Here is a 14,332-nt window from a genome sequence, read left to right on the forward strand (position 1 = left end):
GCACACTTACTGCAGGGCATAAGCAGAGTTGAGAGCTGTCCATGGTAGTGCTTTGTGATGGGATTGTCTTTAACTTTACTCTTTTAAAATGGGTGGATCCCAGGAATGGGAGAACAATTTACTAAACAGGCTTATTTGCACAATTTCTGCTTCAAACACATAGGCAAGTAAATGAAAAAAAAAAAAAAAAAACTAAAAGTTTGATTGAAAATAGAGTTGAAACAAACTAAAAAAAAAGAAAACACAAACTATGAAAAATTCTAATGCCCTATAATCCCCCATTCATAAATAGGATATATTTTTTGAGGTCTGTAGACAGAAAGTGTTGCTACTGCTTGAGTTCTGAGTCATTCACAGTGCCACATACTTCCAAATTTACTAGTGAAAGCAATAACAATATTCAAAAGTCATTAACTTGTGGCTAAGTGGCTTTGAAGAATTTCAGAGGATGTTTAGCAGCGTGACTTTGCAGTTCCCTCCTGTTAGCCCACAGTCCGGACTCATCTATGCCATGAGCTCAAAGCAGCCACGGCGGTGTGTCTGCATGTCTCTCACCCTGCGAATGGACTGGATCTGGGGGTGGTGGGCTCCCCACTCATTCCAGTGCTTGAAGGCTCCAAATTCAAATATATACTGGTAGCCACGGTAGCCAGGGTACTGGTATCCCACCCAGCTGTGTGAAAAATTACAGAGAAACAGATGTAGCTATATAAGCTTTCATGGTTAGTATGTCCAACAGCTCTTCAAATTATAAACAGAAACACATGTAGGACTCAGTTTAGCAGATATGCTCTCAAAGCCTGGATGACCAGGAATCACTTACGTTCCTCCAGTAACCTGAATGCTAGCAACACGGTCCTGGAATCCATAAGACCACAAGCTTGGAATATCCTCATCACACACTTCCATCTTACGACCCTCAAAGTTTGCACATTCATACAAGCAAATTTTGTGATCCTGAGGGTCCTGTAAGAGAGATACATTATTTTCAGTTAGTAATTGTTTTTCTGTAGATGCAGATGTTGGTGCAGCTCCTGGGTCACTTTCTGACCCAGATTTTATCCATTAAAGAGATGAAAAGTAACCAAAGTCTTGTCAGGATTAAGAATAGAGATAGTAAAAGTACATAACAGTTAGTGTTATGTAATAAGCTGACTGAGGATTTGAAATTTTATGCAATAAAAAAAGGAGAAGAAAAAAAATCCCTAAAAATGATCATCTGCAACCATTAAAAGCACTTTCCCCCTTAGCCAGTAAGACAAATGAGAGGATAACTGGATCTGAAGCTTAAGTGGAGTCTCAAATCAACAATAAAAATAAGCACATACAATAGAAATAAAAGCAAAAGAAACAAAAAACAAACACAATAGACAAACAAAAAGGTCAACTACTTACCATCCTGACAGGCCTGACTGACATCATAGAATCACACCTGTAGCTGTTGGACCAGGTGTCCCAGCGGGGGTACTCTCCCTTCTCCAGCATGAACATCTCACCCATCATGTTCTGCTGCTCATAACCAACCCAGCTGGACAGTCACAATGAGAAGTACTTTAATCAGTTAGGGCATAAGATATTCTGTGCTGTAAGACTTGGGCCAGTCAGATTTTCTGACTTACGGTCCACACTCTACCATGATGGAGCCAATTCTCTCAAAACCCTTCTCACAGAGGTTACGGCACTCTCCAAACAAGTCCATCCTACGGCCTTGGAAGTTCTCGAATTCATAGAAGTATATCTGAAAAAATTAAACAAACTGATATAACTAAATTCTGTGTGTGTGTGTGGTTTTATAATTTTACAGAACAACAAGACTTTAGAAATACCTTGTGACTGCGCAGCCCAATTGCAGAATGGCTGCCAATGCTGCCTTGAGCACCTGAGTGAGACATGATTGAATCTACAAAGAAGAATCACAAAGTCAGTCAACAGTGATCACAAAGATGTTAATTATTATTAATTTTCTGCTGAATGCACCTTATACTTCATTGGAGCAATGGGATGTGTTTAAGTACAAACCTTTTTCTTATTGAATATTCACTGGGAGGAGAAGTTAATATTCATCTATACTTCAATAATAAAATGTTTGTCACTATTACAACCTTCTGAATGTCCTCTGTAAATTTCATGAACTTCAGCATATTTTGATACAAAAGGGAAATTCATACTGTAGAGCAATGAAAATCTGCTAGATGGATTTTCCATTATCTTGTGATACTCATGCAAAATAAAACAACAGAAAATAGGTCGATGGTGATGGACTGTTTATCTATTATTTAATTTCTCATGGATAATCTATAAAATTAAACTGTTTTTGTAGCTTATTTATGTTTATCCTTATTGGTTTGCAATTCCTCTAACCAAATTCACCTCACATAATGTGGTGGTAACCACCACATTTAGCATCACTGATTCTGAACTCATTCACTCCGACTTTTACATACATTAGGTTTGGCTTTAAAAATATGTTTGTTAGTACAAAAGGTTTCTTTCATCATCAATTTAATGGATCAGGCACCTTCATGATGAAGAAAGGGAATCCAAAATGCCAAATCTCCATTTGTGTGAACTGGTTGTGGGACCAACACAGGCCTTAAAATGAGAACTCAAACAGGAAAACTAGTCCCATATCTTCAAACATGTCATGGATCGTCGATAAAGCTCGTTGTACTGTAAACACTTCTGTTTCTTATAAAAGTTGAGTATAACTGATCGCCTTTGATTGTTTAACCTGCCTAATCCACCCCACCAGAATTTGCTAGCAACTTTGCTTCAAATGCTTCTGCTGGTAAAGTACGATTCCTTGTGTAAATTTTCCAATACACTCCCTGAGATTTTGTCCTTTCCATTAGAGTAAGAGTAGCAAATAACCATCTTCTCAAAACCTACCTTGATCTTTTTTTAAGGATAAAAGATTTAGCAAAGTATCTCATCATCGTTAATTTAACCTCAGGTTGCAAGATAAACAAGACAAAATCAGTTCCTGATGAATTTTACATATTCCATCTGCTCAGTCCTATGTTCAAGTTTGGATTAAGAGCCAGTCCTTGCTTGGTTCTTTCCTTCCAAGGAATTAGTAAAAAGGCAAATTACAATGTTCCTCTGAATGTCCAAAGATACCAGAATAAAGAGTCAGAAAACTAGGGTATGGGCACTTACAGGTACAACTGGAGGCTGAAACAGACCAACCTTTGTAGAGAGGGATGGACGCAGGCCTCATGAGTGGGGATATATATATACATTCACATCCCAAGTCACTCTGCACAGGCAGGATTCTCACTTCTCATTGGCTGTGAGCTGTTTGGAGCATAGTGTGGGGTCAAAGGTTACACTGCTTATCCGTGCACAAGTCGCGCTGAATCAGCTGCCTGTTTTATTGTCCAGCACCATTGTGGGGGAATGGGGACAGTCACTGCCATCAGCAGAAAGTTTGATTCACACTACACACACACAATCACACACACATAGTTGCTTTGGCAGCCAGACTTTGCACCCACTGACCTTGTCTTTCCATATCAATCCTTTTTCAGTTTTTTTTTTATCATTCCCTTCTGTCATTTTAACCAGATTTTCTGTGATCATTTCCACCTTTTATTTCCACATTTTCTCTTTTTCCTTTTATCATTGGTATAGGCCATCTAAGCCTTTGAGCCCTGGGTGTGTAATGTGCTGACTGCAAAAGCGGCATCAATCTCTTTTGTTTAGTCAGGCAAGTGTTGGACACTCTTCAGCATACTATAGTGCTGGACAGGCTGTATCCATACATACACATATCATACAAGCCACGCTTCATATACCACATTCATATTTAGCACAGATGCAAGTATTATGTGTTTGCTGTGAAAACAGAGAAATATGTGTAATGTGTCTATTAAAGGACACCAATTAACATTTTCTCTGTTTCTCAACTTATTGTATTTATTATGTTAATTTCTTTGTTTGTGTTCTTATAATTAACACCACTGATCATTTGTAAAGACCCTGTTATGAAATAGCGACCTGTCCAGGATGTATCCTGCCTCCCACCTGATAGCATCTGGGCTAGACTACGGCCCCTCCCCCTTCCAATCCCGCTTTGAAAAAAAATGAGTATAGTTATAGTAATGAGTATATTTAAAAAAAAAAATACATAACTGTTAATGATTTCCAAATGCCTGGGTGGACTGGCAGTTTGTCGACAGTGTATCCTACGTCTCACCTGCCAATTGCTGGGATAGGCTCCAGCTTCCATGACCCTGAAAGCTGTATAGAAGATGGATGGATGGATGGATGGATGGATGGATGGGTGGATAGATGGATGGATGGATGGATGGATGGATGGAAGTCTTTATTTGGCCCTTTAACAAAATGTGAAAAAAATAAGCAAAAAATTATTTGCTTACATTTGTGGTTTATTACTGTGTGATGTCAGAACTGTTGTAATACAAATTATATCCACAAGGGAGCAGAAGACAAGTACCAGATTGCATTCAACAGGATTATAAACAAAGTTTTTACCACAGAGTAAATCAAAAGTTCTCAGAAATTATATTTATGAAATATCATGTCAGGTGTTACGGGGTTAAACAGTGTCCATTGATTTTAAAGGGCCCAAACTGTGCCAAGAAAATATCCCCCACACCAGCTTAAACTATTTATACAAGTCAGGGTGGATCCAACTTTTAAGTTGTTTATGCCAAATTCTGACCATACCATCAGAATGTTGCTGGTGAAATCAAGAGTCATCATACCAGCCAATGCTTTTCCAGACCCCTATTGCCCAGTTTTGGTGAGCCTGTGGAAATTGCAGTATCAGTTTCCAGTTCTTGGCTGACAGGAGTGACACCCATTGTGGTCATTTGCTCCATAGTTTACCTGCTTCAAGGTTTGATGTGCTGTGCATTCAGAGATGATATTCTATATACCTTAGGTGGAACTAGTGGTTTTTTTTAGTTACTGCTGCCTTTCTATCATCTCCAACCAGTCTTATCCGTTCTCCTCTGAACTCTGACATCAGCTAGCAATTTCCTTCCAGACATCTGCCTTTCACTGAATATGTTCTTGTTTTCAGCCCATTCTCGGTAAACCCAAGTGATGGTTGAAGGTAAAATTCCAGGTAGATCAGCTGCTTCTGAAAAAACTACATGCCATGCTCGAAGTTCCTTAAATCCCCTTTATTCCTCATTCTGATACTCACTTTGAACTTCAGTAAGTTGTATTTACCATGTCTATTGTCTCGTTTTAAAAAATAGCATATGGCTTCTCAAATCATTTGTTTTCATAAGCCTAACCAAGCAATTTCGAATTTTTATGTAAGTCAAGTAAATAATGTCATTGGAGGGTTTATGGGAGGCTATGTAAACAGACACATTTAACCCCAGATTTGTTGCTTTGTCAAGCTGTGTATGTTCTGGAAAAACAAGTAGGATTCTGCATTAAAAGAGAGGTTGCATTTAAACTTTGTTAAATAACATGTAATCAATTAAATATGCAACAATTGTGCAGGGAAATTGTGCAGACTTTGGGAAAATAAAGTATGATGCAGTGCTACTGTGCATGTTTAAGACATATCCTCAAAGTGGCTTCTACAGCTCTGGGACTGAAAGTGTACTATGCATCTGATTGAACTGCTGATACACAGCCATGTGTGTGTGATGCATGAGTGAAATGCAAGCATTTATGTTATCCAAACAGACTAGAACAGGGATCAGGTGTGCTGCAGTAGGGACAAATTAAAATCTGCAGGACACTGGCTCAAGAGGTCCGGAGTTGGTGATCCCTGGACTAGCAGATAAGAACAACTGCTCATCTCTGGTGACAAGTGTCTGTGTGCATGTCTACAAGTGATCATATTTAGTATTTTAATTACATAGATAGTATTTTGGATATCGTTTAGAAATGCATAGAACAGAAACAAGAAGAACAGAAAAAGAAATAGATCATTTTCTGTCACGGTGCGGTGGAGGTGAGGACCCAAATGCAGGCTGACGAGGCAAGAGGAAGACTGGAGCAGGAACAAGGTTTTAAGGAAAATTAAATCAAAAGACTTACAAAGGCAACACTGGGAACAGATAACAAGACACTAACATCACAATGAACTGAGAAACACTAACTAAAACCAAGGGGTATATAGCTGGAAGACAACTATCGAGAAATAGGTGGAGTGAGTGTGAAAGAAATTTAGCTGCATATGGTAATCACTCATATATACTCATATAATAATCACATGTATATTCAGTTTTCTTTATTCATTTATTATTGTTAATCCATTCACTATTACGTTTTCATATTGTGTTCTCATTTTACAGAATACTGAAGTTACAGTTTTCATCGTGTAGCGTGTGTGAGGTCAGACTGATCACTTTCTTCCCAGAGCTCTGATATGGCAGAGTTGAGACTGGTTTTCGCTCCTGCTAGAAAGCAATAGTTGTTTGGGATATCAGCTTGTTGTGGTATGTGGGCTTTGGAAGAAACTGGAAACTGGAAGAAAGTGGCGCCACTCAATCTTCTATTCCTCATTTATTATTTTGCTGTTTGACCTTCAGCTGGGGACCAGCTGAATAAAACTGTTTCTCTCTAATGAATCCTCAGGGTCTTTCCCGACTTCATGCGAGTCGGGACGACCACTCTCATTACTTGCAAGTAATTCTTTATTCAATACTTCTCCTGTAAATAAACCTTATATACTTTTACTCATTCCAGACTCTTGGTAATTTTTCTACAACATGAGTTAACAATTATAACCAGGTGAGCTAATAAACAGGAAATAAAACAGAGTGTAACACTCCAGGGGGAGTAACTACTAAATAAAACAGGAAACGGAACTTAAAATGACAAGACTAAAGAAAAGAAACCTAACCCCAAACCCACAGACCATGACAGTTTTACTGGTAATTAATTCAAACCATAAAAGAAGAGTTGACATGCACATTTTTACATCTCACATAATTGTTTTATTGCCTATCAACTTGGAATTCTAGATGTTTATAGATCTCATTTGTGAACAAAGACTAATAAAGAAGAAATTTCAATTCAGTCTTCAAAAGACACAAAATAAAAGTACTTCTGCATCAATTTAGGTGTATTACTAATCATACTACCATAAAGAGAGAGAAGTTGTTAAAGTGGCATGACATAGTATGGAAAAATAATGGGAGTTGTCACTGTCTACATACCTTTGCGTGTAAGTGTGTGAATCTCTATTGTGTGCTCTGTGTGTGAATGCATGAAGAGGCCATTGAATGTCTGTCCATGAGGATGTGAGTGCATGACTGAGCATGTGTGTATATAGGAGAGAGTGAAAAGGTGAAAGGGACAGAGATGTGGGTCAGTTCGAGTTGGACATGATGCACAGATCTGAGATGGAGCACAGCACATCGTTGGTGGAACTCAGTAAGTAAATTTTGAAAAGACAAATTCAGGTTTTATAGGAAAGCTTTTTCAATCAAATGTTTTCTTGTAACCAGAATTTAAAGACTAGTTAAAGATTTTGAGCCATTGTTCAAAGATGTTTCTATTTTTTACTGTCCACTTGAACTCTTACATGTTTTCATGTTTGCACCAGAGTCAGTGGCATGACTTGGATGTTCTGCCTTATGCACTTGGCTGTGCCAGGTCTCACTACAGCCCTCTGGACATAGACCATTTGGAAGTGGTGTTTATCTGCACTGGGCACGGTGCCCTCCATCCAGTCCCACCACAGCTAACTAAAGCCCAGCAGCTCAGTACGGAACAAAGGACTGGACCAGCAATGTGCTGACTCCTTCCCGACCCACAGGCCCAGCTGTTTTTCAGTACCAGCATGTATAAATAGGTCCGTTTACTCTGGGGTCAGGACATTGATTTTGTGGACCCCCCTGTGAGCACTGAACAGCTAAATTTTGGGGCCGGTCAGGTAAGCCTTCTAATCTTAATCTTAAATGTGAAGACCGTTATGATGTCACATTTTGTGTATTTTCTCTTTTGTTATTCTGCTGGGTCACATAAATGTGTAGGCGGAGGTCAGACACACATATACACAGACATACTGACTGTACAGGGCGGACAAAAATGCTTTGTGCCAACAACAAAAGGCTCCATCCGGTGTGAGCATGAAGCCATCTTTGAGGAAGGCTTTATATACAGACACGAATAGCACCATGTTTGGTTACTTAGCTCAAGATGCTTTCCATTAAATTAAATGAATCTGCATTCTAATGCAGTTGTATTTGGTAATAGATAATGTAGCTATATAAAAAGACAATGCAAACAGAAGTGATGGAGACAGTCTATAAAATTCTAAAATAATTTAACATGGCACATGCATCTATAGAAAAATAAAAAAGTTGTAGCTTAACTGTGTTATGCTTTAATTTAGCCAGTGAGCCCTAAATATGCTATTTGTATTGAAGGTAAATCAACACTGAGATACACAGTAGCATGGCTTTGAACAATCCCACCCCTCTGGGACCATGGAAGGTGAGTTTCGTGACTCATTATGGATAATAACAAAACCAGATTTTATTTTTAATTTAATTGATGTCAGTGGTGTGTGCATTTGTGCACACATTAGTTTGTGTTTGTATTATGTGCATTCTACATGTACACATTTGTGTCCTCTCTAGATCACAGTTTATGACAAGGAGAACTTCCAAGGCAAGCGCCTGGAGTTTACCTCGGCCTGCCAGAACATCATGGAGTGTGGGGTTGACAATATTCGTTCACTCAAGGTTGAATGTGGAGCGTAAGTCAAACTAAGAACAATTACCATCACACAGGGGCAAATGACATTAAGCCCATGTAAATCTGTTATTGTATTTTAAATTGTGTAATATATAAGAAGTTATTGTAGTATTTTGCTAAGACAGAAAACAGAGTAAAATAGTGTCACTTAATGGTTTATTAAATCAAAAGGTTGCACTGGCAATGACTCGTTTGCAGCCATGTTTGTTAATATTTTCTAAGCAGTCAACTGTTACTGTTACAAATGTCTCAGTGATCAGCCCATGTACATGTGACTGTGTGTTTGTGACAGCTGGGCAGGATATGAGCACTCCAGCTTCTGTGGACAGCAGTTTGTGCTGGAGAGGGGAGAATATCCTCATTGGGAGTCATGGAGTGGCAGCAATGCCTACCACATTGAGAGGATGATGTCTTTCCGCCCCATCTGCTCTGCTGTGCGTTTTTGTCCCAAAACTGACACCTCTGCTTTCTCTCACTCTGATTTTTCATTTGCTCCTCAAAAGTATTTATTTGATTCTAAATTCATGACATAATCCTAGATGCAGCTTAGAATATGTCTGGGATGTCTGGTGTTTAACAACTCTCTTTCATGTGCACACAGAACCACAAAGAGTCCAAGATGGTGTTATTCGAGAGGGAGAACTTCATGGGTCGCCAGTGGGAGATAAACGATGACTATCCCTCTCTGCAGGCCATGGGCTGGGGCAACAATGAGATTGGATCCATGCAGGTTCAGACTGGCGCGTAAGTCTTAACTCTGACAACTAACTTAGGACGGGCATCTGAAATAATTTGAATAAATACAGAGGAGGAACAACTGCTTTAACCTACATGGCATATTACAGCAGAAAAATGGACACACAGTAAATAAAAGACAGGCCAGTGTTGCTTTCAAATGTGCGTATCTTAATTTGCTGGTACAAGTGCAAATATTTTGCATCATACAGCTAAGGTTGTGCTGGGCAATGCCAGATGCCATCACTTAACTAGAACTTGTTTATGTAATTATTGCAGCTTAAAAATATACATTTAGATGGTGTTTAATAATTATTCCTTTCATAAGTATACATATCAGCTTGTATAATTGTGAGATAGTTTGAATAGATAGTTTTAGATAGTTTTGCTACTTCAGTTTGTAATTTATAGCTGCTGCTTTTAACACATATAACTTGAGGTTTGGTTATTTTTCATCTAAATACATTTCATATCACACAGGCTACTTTGCTTGATGCAGAGACTAGTTTTTCCCCTTTACTAGTCACTTCTTTTCTCCCACAGCTGGGTGTGCTACCAGTTTCCTGGTTACCGTGGTTACCAGTATATCATGGAGTGTGATCGGCATGGTGGAGAGTACAAACATTACAGAGAGTGGGGCTCCCATGCTCAGTCCTTCCAGGTGCAGTCGCTGCGTCGGATTCAGCAATGAGACCTGAAGCCACCTCTTCCAACCTCTCACTCTTTACCTCCTCCACATCCTCCTCCTCCTCCTCCCTTCACCCAGTCATTCCAACACCTTCTGGTGCTTTGCTATTAAGATGTTTACAGCAATTTTGTTTTGTTCTGTTGCCAAATGAAAATAAAGAGAAACAATGGGAAGAAGTAAGGAAAGAAAAAAACAAAACAAAAAACAAACAGTTACTGAGAGAAGCTCCTGACTGATGCCCCACTGAGGAAAGAAGAGGAGGAAGTTAAAGTGTGCTCAAGGTGGCAGCAGGGTGGTGATGTCACTCAGAGTCATTGCTCCTCATATTTGTCAGTAAATATGATCCTTCCAGTGATCAATAAAGAAAGAATGGGCAACTTAAAATAAAGAAAATACTAAAGTCTGCTGCGAACCTGAACAAATTCTCACTTGTGATTTCTTTTCATTTTAGAGAAATTTACAATCAAGGGTTCAAGGTCAAACTTTGTAAACTAAACAAATTTCTTGGATGCATCCGGATGTCACATGACAAATACAAGTAAACGTGATAAGATATTAAAATAAGCAAACTTCACAGATCTGTAGCCAGTGCAAATTTGCTCAAGATGCAGGTTCCTTCATGTGGAAAAATAAGGAATGTATACATAAAATGTACTAAGTTTATGATAATATTTAACTGTGGGACAGACCAGAAAATCCACTAAAAAACACATATTTGTATATTGATCCTTAAAATTGAACCCTAGTAAACACAAAACAAAAGGGAAATTTATTATAATAAATGCATTTGTTAATGTTTACAATAATCTAAAGTCAGGGATTTGTTGTGACATTGCACAAGTTCTAGCAAACAGTCAAAACAAGGCACTGTGGGAACAATTCAAAGAACTGCTAAAAAAAAGCAGAGAGAAAAAAAGAATAAAAAAAAAACAATAGTTGCCTACAATGAAATGCTTTGGATTTACAGGAAATAAATCTATATATTAACCAGCAGAAATGTCAAAAACTGCTTCTTACATCTCTTAGAAATGGCTTGAAACCACTTGTAGATCCAACTTGGTGCCTTCCACTTTTCATGAACACTTACTTGCTCTTTTTTATAAATATTTCTTCTGGTGAACATCATGTGGAATTCCAGATTGTTTCCCAGTGTACACAATGATTCTACAGCCGTTAATTATTTTGGTCAGTGAAAGCATTGAGCTTCAAACACTTTAAAGCGTTCCCTCTCTTCAAGAGCTCAACTGTTGTCATGCTCCAGTTTTTAAGTTTTCACAAGGTTTAGAAGTCAGTGGCTAACAATTCCTCTGACATTTATGCCCTTTAAAAAAAAAATAAGAAAACATTTATTAGTCCCTCAGTGGGGAAATTGCTTTGTTGCAAAAGTACAAGTGCAGTTAATGGAAGCACACATGTGATATAATAAAGATCACACACATAAATAATAAATAACATTTACAGTATATGGTCTGACAGGATAAGTATGTACAGTATATAAATATGTATATAAACATGTATATAAATAAGTAAACACAGTTTACATGTGTTCATTGTAAAGTCTGATAGCTGCAGGGAGGAAAGACTTGCAGTATCTCTCCTTCACACAGCGAGGCTGGATCAATCTGTTTCAACTGGTTCAGGTCCCATTTAGAAGGCCAGAGTTATTTTGTTACGATCAGCAGCTATGAATCACAGTGAGTAGTCATGACTTGTGGAGTCCTCCAGGGGTCAGTCCTTGGACCTCTTCTGTTCAAATTGCATATGCTCCTTTTGAGTCAAATATTACAGAACCATAGCATTAATTATCAAAGGGAACAGAGGAACACTTTTTATATCAAACAGAACAACATGATCTGTTCGATTCATGGGTTATTTTCAATATAATTAAAATTAATGACACAGTGTTCTATGAAACATATGAGCACTTAGTGTAGCACTTGTATCTAGAACTATATAAATGTAAGTATGTAGAATGTCTTAAAACATACTGTGGTAGGACTGATGATCTTATAATGATCAATGTTAGTGATAAGATGTATTACTAATAAGGTAAAAAGCTTTGCCTCATAGAAGTGCTAACTTGAATACCTTTTTGAGAAACTAGCGTAAAAAGATTTCTAAAAGAAATTACTTGGAGTAAATAAACATGTTTAATGATTAGCTAGTTGATGAAATCATAATGTCTGTAGGGGAAATACTGCCCAAGCGTTTAGGAACGTAGAATAAATATCTTGGTTTTACTGCCAAGGCCATAAAATCTAAAAATAAAGCATTTAGTTTCCTCCAAAAAGCTGAGACAGTCTGCTAATAATATGAGTAAAACTGTATGTGACAGGTTGGTAATACTAAAGTTGAAAGTACTAGTTTATGTTAATTGTCATACAGTGGCATGGTTCCAGTTTCTCAAAGTCCTCCCTGGTTCTGTCTCTGGCCATACGTAGATCTCAGTATACAGAAAAATAAGTCCAACTGTCTCCCAGCATGGTGTTGAATTCTTTTAACCAAGATTATTTGGTTACATTTAATATATCAAGAAATAGGTGTCAGATCACATGTCTTCCAGTTCTTCTGAGCTTTAAGCAATGATAATTTCTTTGCATCTGTTAGAAGAAAGCTAGAGGAATAAATAATGCTGTAACTACATCTGATATTCTCATTTGGTACTGGTAATGTCTTTTGGGTTGCTTTGCCAACTGCCAAATGAAGAAGAAAGAGAACTCTTCTTACAGTTCCCTTAAGTAAAACAGAGAATAAATAAATAAATAAATAAATAAATAAATAAATAAATAAATAAATAAATAAATAAATAAATACATTTTAAAAAATTAAGCATAAGATGAAAGTAAGCTGGTAGAAGCAACCAGGAACAGAGAAAAGCTGGGAGATGGTTCTGAAGGATTCAGAGAAAATGGGAACAGTGAGGAATCTCAGAATGGAAAACTTAATATCAGATATTGCTTATTTAGAATTGGAAAAGGCAACTTAGTAAAATGTGAGATTTGCAAGCGGAAAGTGATGAACACGTTGTACCACACAGGAATACAGACAGCCTGATCCACACTTCGGACCAGTTGGTGGCGTAATGCACGTAAACGTGATGGGTCAACTGCCTTAAACCAAACGTAGAAGAAGAACAGTTACCGGAAGTTGATGGAAACAGAGCAGCCAGAGTAACTTTGACAGCAGAAGAAAATTTGCTGTCTGGGAGTCAGTTCTCAGACTACCCTGGTGTTTGTTCTTCGCTTCGAAAGTCCGAATGGTGTATTCGTAGAAGAAAAGTCAACATGGTACAAATTTGTAAGGATCTTTTGACGACGGTGAAACTACGAGTGCCACTTTTCGCCTTCCTTCTCCCTCTTGTTGTCTCTTTTGGTGACGGAAGGCTTCATCTGATACGAAGCGCCTCGACAGAGGAAACGGCAGAAACTTATGACAAATACTACGATTATGTTCACCTATCCGAACGTTTACAGTCATTAGCCCATAAATACCCTCATATTGCGAACCTGTCGAGCATAGGTCAGTCTGTTGAGGGGAGGGAGCTCTGGGTTATGCGGATCACCGTGGACCCGAACAATGACACACCTGGAAAACCTAAATTTAAATACGTTGGGAACATGCACGGTGATGAAACCGTGTCCAGACAGGTGCTGGTTTACCTTGTTGAGTACCTGCTGACCAAATATGGGAAGGAACCACAAATTAGCGATTTGGTAAACACCACGGATATTTACATCATGCCCAGCATGAATCCTGACGGCTTTGAGAAGTCCAAAGAGGGTGACTGTTCTGGCAACACCGATGGTCGAATAAATGCTAAAAAGAAGGACTTAAACAGAAGCTTTCCTGACCAGTATGACGGGACAACTGTAGACCCAGAGAGTATCCCCGAAGTCTTGGCGGTGATCAGATGGATCCAAGAGAAAAAGTAAGTACACTCATTTTTAAAACACAGTGGTATTTGCTAAAAATGAAAAATATGCTGTAACATTGATGTCTTTGAAGTGTGTATTACTCATTAGAGTAAAAAAAAAAAAAAAAAAAAAAAACTGACTTAATTGAGCTTGTATTTTTAGTTTACATTTTTATTAAACCTGAGAGGGTAAATCGTCTACTATATCAGTGTATTTAAGACCGGTGTTCACTTGGAAAACAGAATACTACTTAATGTTTTTGGTGATCTTTATTCAGCATTTTTTTAAGGAATAC

At 38.1% G+C, this 14,332-nt stretch overlaps 3 protein-coding genes across 4 annotated transcripts in view; 2 read left to right on the top strand and 1 right to left on the bottom strand.

Moving 5' to 3' along the window:
* Window positions 1–504: 504 nt before the first annotated feature.
* On the bottom strand, window positions 505–1,892 carry crybb1l3 (crystallin, beta B1, like 3). The gene is made up of 5 exons (XM_041995067.1): window positions 1,827–1,892; window positions 1,620–1,738; window positions 1,396–1,528; window positions 824–966; window positions 505–673 (listed from the first exon to the last, which is right to left on the bottom strand). The coding sequence occupies exons 1-5, from the start codon at window positions 1,890–1,892 to the stop codon at window positions 505–507; spliced, it is 630 nt and encodes a 209-aa protein (XP_041851001.1).
* Window positions 1,893–8,375: 6,483 nt separating this feature from the next.
* On the top strand, window positions 8,376–10,484 carry cryba1a (crystallin, beta A1a). Its single transcript, XM_041995084.1, has 5 exons — window positions 8,376–8,436; window positions 8,583–8,701; window positions 8,993–9,134; window positions 9,302–9,444; window positions 9,979–10,484. Exons 1-5 carry the CDS (start codon window positions 8,398–8,400, stop codon window positions 10,124–10,126), a joined length of 591 nt encoding a protein of 196 aa, XP_041851018.1. The 5' UTR covers window positions 8,376–8,397; the 3' UTR covers window positions 10,127–10,484.
* A 2,781-nt stretch (window positions 10,485–13,265) lies between these two features.
* Window positions 13,266–14,332, top strand: part of cpda (carboxypeptidase D, a) — a 30,021-nt gene continuing 28,954 nt past the window's right edge. The window contains exon 1 of one of the 2 annotated variants that reach the window (XM_041995918.1): window positions 13,266–14,051. In XM_041995918.1, the coding sequence (XP_041851852.1) occupies window positions 13,408–14,051 (644 nt within the window). In that variant the 5' untranslated portion in view covers window positions 13,266–13,407. Of the gene's footprint in view, window positions 14,056–14,332 lie in introns of both variants that reach the window. The other variant, XM_041995920.1, reaches the window with a different exon arrangement.

The sequence above is a fragment of the Melanotaenia boesemani genome, chromosome 9, assembly GCF_017639745.1.
Source record: "Melanotaenia boesemani isolate fMelBoe1 chromosome 9, fMelBoe1.pri, whole genome shotgun sequence".
Lineage (NCBI taxonomy): Eukaryota > Metazoa > Chordata > Actinopteri > Atheriniformes > Melanotaeniidae > Melanotaenia > Melanotaenia boesemani.

Excerpts from the sequence above, each read along its gene's own strand:
- crybb1l3 (XM_041995067.1), bottom strand. The coding sequence starts at position 1,892 with ATGTCTCACTCAGGTGCTCAAGGCAGCATTGGCAGCCATTCTGCAATT. Across the intron at positions 1,529-1,619 it reads ATCATGGTAGAGTGTGGACC|CTGGGTTGGTTATGAGCAGC; the intron begins GTAAGTCAGAAA and ends GTGACTGTCCAG. Across the intron at positions 967-1,395 it reads CAGTCAGGCCTGTCAGGATG|GACCCTCAGGATCACAAAAT; the intron begins GTAAGTAGTTGA and ends TCTCTCTTACAG.
- cryba1a (XM_041995084.1), top strand. The coding sequence starts at position 8,398 with ATGGCTTTGAACAATCCCACCCCTCTGGGACCATGGAAG. Across the intron at positions 8,702-8,992 it reads CTCAAGGTTGAATGTGGAGC|CTGGGCAGGATATGAGCACT; the intron begins GTAAGTCAAACT and ends TGTTTGTGACAG. Across the intron at positions 9,445-9,978 it reads ATGCAGGTTCAGACTGGCGC|CTGGGTGTGCTACCAGTTTC; the intron begins GTAAGTCTTAAC and ends TTTCTCCCACAG.